The sequence below is a fragment of the Marmota marmota genome, unplaced genomic scaffold (assembly GCF_001458135.2).
Source record: "Marmota marmota marmota unplaced genomic scaffold, marMar, whole genome shotgun sequence".
NCBI lineage: Eukaryota > Metazoa > Chordata > Mammalia > Rodentia > Sciuridae > Marmota > Marmota marmota.
In genome coordinates this window covers 4,089,235-4,095,234 of record NW_026000224.1, presented here as the reverse complement: position 1 = coordinate 4,095,234, position 6,000 = coordinate 4,089,235, and the positions used below count along the sequence as shown (strand labels likewise).

The window sequence follows — 6,000 nt, the reverse complement described above, 5'->3', positions numbered from 1 at the left end:
GGTGGGGGGTGGGGGGTGGGTGGGAGCAGTGTGCAGACTAACTCGTGTTTTTCTTTTAAAGCATTTCCATTTACAAAAGCAACCAAGGCTCCAAGAAAGTGAGGCTTCAGCACTTTTTCACTCCCGAGAAGTCCACGGTCCTGAGCCTGGCCTGCTCGCCGCAGGGCTTGTATGCTGGCCTGGTCAACGGCTCGGTGGCCAGCTACACCAAGGCTGCAGGTACCGCGCTCCCTCCAGACCACTCCTGGGGTCGTTTCCGTCCCACCTTCCCTTGGCGCCTGTCACCTCTGGTCCCAGGCTTCTGTGACGTGTTCCTTCTCAAAAGGCGTCCGTGGGACACGTGGGCTCCATGCTGCGCAGTGTGCTCTCCTGGAGCCCACCCGGGGCTCCGTTCACTCCGCCCACCCTGCCCACTGCACTGAGGCCCTAGCCTCTCTGCCTCCCCTGGCAGCTCCATGTGGTGCTTCCAGCCTCCTCCTGCCCCAGCAGGGTCCTTCCTGCCTCTGAGGTTCTTGGTCCTCCTCCGGGTCCCTCAACCTCCAGCCCTCTTTGCCACCTGTCCACCTTTAACTGGCAGTTCTGTGGCTCTGGGGCAGCAGAGAGGAGCACTGCCTGGCCTCGGGGCCCTCGCAGCCTTGCGGATTGCCCAGCCTGGGCTCCCTGTCTCCAGTCTTGTCCTGCTAGCAGCGGGAGCTGGTGGGGGTGCGTGTGCAGTCCAGCTGCTCTCCCTGTCCGTTGGCCTTCTAGAGCCTGTAGCGTCAGCACAGCACCACTGTCCTAAGCCCTTCTCTCACGACCTCCACTGTCCCTTCTCTGGGAACCCTGTTCCTGGGCTTCCCGGCCCTGTGCACGGCTGCTGGCCAGGTCCCCCCGGCTCCTCTCATGCAGGGATAAGTGCAGACCTGCTGTGCTGTAGCCAGGAGCCCACCCTTCTCTGCCCCGCCACTGCACTGCCACCCCAGACCCACACCACTGCCCACGGGCTGGCCTTGTACCCGGGCTCACGTGCCCAGCGCCCTTTGGTGCTTCCCCCTGCCCTGAGGGATTTCAGTGCAGCAGAGGGCTTTCCTCCAGCAAAGGCTGCTCCCACCAGGAGGGGACACCGTCCTGCAGCCAGGCTCCGTGCCCCTTGGGATTTCCCTCCTGTCCTGTGGCCCACCCTCCAGCACCTCTTGTCCCTGCTCCTGGACTTGCAGCCAGCCCCCACCATCACCACCTGCTCCAGGAGGCCTTGCGCCCACGTGGGTTCCTGTGTCACCTCTGTCTTCGTCTTGCACTCCTACGGTCTGCCCTCCCCGCGTTCGCTAGTGAGCTTTTAAAAAGACTGCCGATTAGACCTTGGCCCTCTCCTGCATAAAGCAGTCAGGGATTCCCCGTGTGCTGGGAATGCAGTCCCGGTTCCCGCCCTGGCCCTTGAGCCCCGCTCCCCTGCAAACCCCCCTTTGTTAGCCCTGGTCCTGCTCAGAGTCTGTCCCTCCTGGAGGTCTGCACCAGCCTGAGCCCAGGCACAGGACTACCTTGCACTTGGCCTCTGACCTTCCTGAGTCGTTTCCATGGCCAGGGGCTGCATTGGGCCCTTCCCCCACAGTGGGAATTCCCTGGAGGGTGAAGCCCCCTCATGCCACCCTAGGTGCAGCAGGTGGAGTGATGCCACAGGTTCAAAGTGTCAGTAGTTTGTGCATGGACTGTGACTGGTGTGGGTGGACTGAGAGGCCTGGCCTGAGGCACAAATGCAGGAGGAGCTGTTGCCAGAGGCGGTCCTGTCGGCCCAGATTCACATTGCACGTGGCCCCCCATAGAGACAAGCCTACAGTATCTAGAAAGAGTAGCTAAGAGGCTCAGAAATCAGAGTTCAATTGTGGGAGCTGATCCTCAACCAAGGTAAACGTCTGGAGTATCCCACCTCTGACCTTTGGGGTCTTGTTTCAAAGGTGGCTTGCTCTCAGTGGGTCAGTGCAGTACCATCCTGGACGGCTAGTGGGCAGAAGCCACTTTGCCCTCAGGAGCATGTGAAAGTCAGAGAAAACCTGTCCATCTGAACTTCCGTGTCCCATCATAAGGAGAGGCTGCATTGCTTTCCAGGATGGGAAGGCCTGTGCATGCATGTGTAAGGGCATGTGCGTGTGCAGCCATGTGCACTGTGGGTGTGCATGTGTGCTTCCATGTGTGTATATGTGAGTGGGAGGGTGTGTGTGCGTTGTGTTGGTGTGTGTGCATACGTGTGTGTACTTGTTCCTGTGTGTGCAAGTGCACGTGTGCACGTGTGAATGAGAAGGAATGTGTATACATGTGTGTTAGTGGGTGTGCACGTGTGTGTGTGTGCCTGGGTTTGTGTTCAGATGCCTAATTGCAGTGGACCTGGTGCAGGTGCAGAGTGAAAGGCAGGCCAGTGTCCTCGGAGGCTGTGGGTGCCCTGAACACCATTCAGCTGCGTCACTGCGTGGAGTCCCCACAGCAGTCAGAGCCACAGCTTGCTGCAGAGACTGCACAGCTCAGCTTCAGACAGGTGCCCACAGTAAGCTGTGGGGCAGGGCGTCAGTGCTCAGCACCAGAGCACAGGGTGGAACCAAGACCTGGTTCTCTGAACGAAGTGTGCCGCCTTGATTGATGTGAGGCCGAAGGCAGTGAGGCAGTGACACTTCAGTTACGTTTTTGAGCATGGTGGCTTAATTAGTGGCTAGACCGAGAATCAAAGAATTAGTTTTAATCATTTACAGGGTAATGACATCAGTCACTTTAAAATCTGTAGTAAGTCTTGCTTGAAGTAATTTCTATTGATAAGTTTCTGACTCATACTTCATGTGAAGTGTGATAGACCTCATTGTAGATCTTTGAAAATATTTTCAAACCAAAACGTATTTCCTGAGTGTCAGGACAGGGAGCAGTGTAAGAAGACAGGAAAGCCATTCACTTCCGTTTGGATTGTTTTTCACGTTCAGTGAAGGTGCAGTTTCTCCTCCAGATGCCGTGCATATCTAGCAGATGATGGGAAGCTCTAAACGTTTGCTCAGTTATTTTGAATGCAGCTCCTTCCAGCCACGATCACATCACAGTAGTGTTGCTTGCCCCTCTTGCCCCCTGGGTGCTGTGCTAAGCTTTTTACATGCTTTATCTTGCTTATGATTCTCCAGTCTTCGAGGCATCGTCCCCACTCTACAGATGAGCCATCTGAGGTTCAGGGCAAATGAGCCATTTGTTTGCCACACCCCCCTCTGGGCCCTCGCCTGTCTTCCTCACACAGACTCCCTGATGGCATTGATTCTTGAGGCCCTGGGCACACCCAGAATTAAGCATAAGCATCAAAATTGCTGTGGATATTTTGGTTGTCTGTTATTTAAAGTGATCTATGATCCTGTTTATTTGCCCCTGTGCATGGTTACCTGAACTCAAATGAAATTAAAAGAAGTGTTTTCTTTTAAGATGGATCCTGGAATTCAGAACCTCAAAAAGTGATCAAACTGGGCGTCCTGCCAGTTAGAAGCCTCCTGCTGATGGAAGACACCTTGTGGGCAGCATCTGGCGGTCAGGTGTTCCTCATCAGCACAGAGACTCATGCTGTGGAGGTGAGTCCTTTCAGGTGGCTGCGTGGCGTGGGGAAGGCATTTCAGAGCAGGGTTCCTGGTGGGACACGGTGTGCTGTGCAGAGCCTGGGGGCTGCGTGCCAGAGGAGGGGAGTGCCTGACGGGGCCGGTGACCGAGCGCTCTGTGGTGGTTCCCTGGGCACAGCAGCAGCTGGCACCTCGTGCCCTGGCCCTCCAAAAAGTTCCACTCTTACATGGCTTTACTGTCAAGGCCTGTGCCCAGCTGTCCTGTTTACCCACGACCATCTCTCACCCCGTCTTTCTCTAAGCAAACACAGGGCACACAGGCGTTTTTTTCAGCCATTAAAATGAATCTCGTCATGATTACACCTTCCTTTAATGCTCACATACAAGGTCATAGAAAATCTGTCCAGATAGGTGAGGGTCCAGCACCTGTCTGAGGACATGGTCCATTGACTGTGTAAATAGCTGCAAGTTTAGAAACAAACTTGGGTCATTATTGACCTCTCAAGATGTTGTCCAGAGGTTTCCTAGGGGGTGAATCAGCTCCCCGGGTGGGGACCAGGCCACTCTCCGGTATTTCAGGATGAGCTCTTGTGGCATGTTCTGTAAGTACAGAGGGAAGTGGAACTTCGGCTCCCAATAAGGAGAACTTCTTTTTGTGTGTGTGTGCTGGTGATGAAACCCAGGGCCTTGTGCATGCTAAGCTGTGCTCTGTCGCCGAGCTACACCGCCAGCCCGGAGCATCCTCTGAGTTGTGATGCAAAGCTGGAGAGTTGCTGGCATAGTCAAGTTCTTGAGAACAGGTGTGGATGCCGTCTCCAGCGCTGCAGGGGATCAGGGCCTGGTTAGAGCCACGAGGTTCCTGGTCGGGGTCCTGGACAGACTCAGGCCTGATTTCTTCCCTTGGGCCACCACTAGCCTTCCTGTGTTTTTCTGCTTCGTATTTTTGGTGCTGTGGCTTGTTCAGTGTACCAAGACCAGTCAGGGAAGCGTGGCCACCAGGAGCCCCTGAGCTGTGTCATCCCAAGAGTCTTGTAGTCCAGCACCACGCGGCCTTCCTACGGGGATGTCAGAGGCCAAGGGAAGGCAGCGCAGTTAAAGGACGCAGCGCCCAGAGCACAGCCCGAGAGCAGACTGGATGCCAGTTAGCACACGGCTCTGCAGCGTCTTCAGGGCAAGGCTCTGGCAGATTCAGAGTGTCAGCCTGACACGTCATCCCGGGGCGTTGTCATCGAGTGCAAGAGGAACTGCACCAGGCTGAGGCCCAGGGGTGCAGAATCTGGGTTCATTGTTGTGTGGATTTCCCTGGGCAAGGCCTGTGATATGGCCCGGTGGCAGGGCCAGTGTGCCCCGTGTCCCGCCTCGGGCTCCTCCTCTTATATCCAGGTCCTCGGGGGGTTGTTAAGCTCCTGTGTCGTGTTCCTGGTATGATCTGGGATGCCTCCAGGTCCAGGTGCTCCTGATTTCATTGACAGTTGGGCAGGAGAAGGTTATTTGCCAGGGTGTGCCAAGGAAGGAAGGGCTGCGGACTTGTGCTTGGCTCTTCCTCCCATGGCGCTTGGGCCCAGGCAGAGCAGCTCCTGACAAGCCGCTGCAGTGTAGAATAGGGGACTCAGGGACAGGCACAGCCTGGAGACCGCTGCTCCTCACCGTGGAGGGACGCAGGCCACAGCCTGCTGTCCATGACAAGTCTGCCTATGTCGTCCTGTGCCTGGACAGGAGGTGGGACCTCTGGCTGACATAAGCCAGGGAGGAGACCGCCGCTGAGTGTGCAGCAGGGCTCCCAGCAGGCACTCTGGGTATGGGATTTCAGGAGGACGGTCCACCAGAGTGGACAGCAGTGCTGGAGGCAGCTTGGGAGCTGTGCTAGGGGTGAGCTGCTCTTGGGATGAGCTTGCAGAGGAGGCTGAGGACGAGGCACTGGCCCCTCAGGGCAGAGGGAAGGGTGAACGGCCAGGCTCTGGAGCAGACAGGATGTCCGCCTGCACCACTCTGGAGAGCACACAGCTGGAGGCTCTGACCAGGCAGCTGGGCAGGAGGAAAGGGATGGCCCGAGGGTCGAGGTTGAATGGAGGAGGAGCAGGAGACCCTAAGAAGTCCACAGAAGATTACTACCACCCTGGAACAGAGTGAACAAGCCAGCAAGGCCACAGGTTCCAAGGCCAGTGCCCAGGAGTCCAGCAGATAACTGGCAGTGCTGAGAACAGCCATCACCAAGAGGGGGTACTTAGATACAAACCTGACAAAGAGTACAGCCATGTGCCCTGGAAACTAGCGGGAGACCCCGTGTAGATTGGAAGGGAGGGTCCCCAGGTGGCCGCAGCACCCGCAGATTGGGCAAGCAGATCCTAGCACTCAGTGGGAAATGAAGGGGTCCGGCACGGCCAGAGTAATGTGGGAAGGCAACAGAATTGGAGGACTCACACTGCCCAACTCAGCCTCTCCCTGAACAGCC

The 6,000-nt window shown here is 56.6% G+C and overlaps 1 protein-coding gene across 1 annotated transcript in view; it reads left to right on the top strand.

Annotated features, from left to right (window-relative positions):
- Arhgef10 (Rho guanine nucleotide exchange factor 10) overlaps nucleotides 1-6,000 on the top strand; it is an 88,862-nt gene that overhangs the window by 70,208 nt on the left and 12,654 nt on the right. Inside the window, exons 25-26 of the mRNA XM_048792814.1 lie at nucleotides 62-219; nucleotides 3,421-3,563. Of these exons, the coding sequence (XP_048648771.1) occupies nucleotides 62-219; nucleotides 3,421-3,563 (301 nt within the window). The remainder of the gene's footprint in view (nucleotides 1-61; nucleotides 220-3,420; nucleotides 3,564-6,000) is intronic.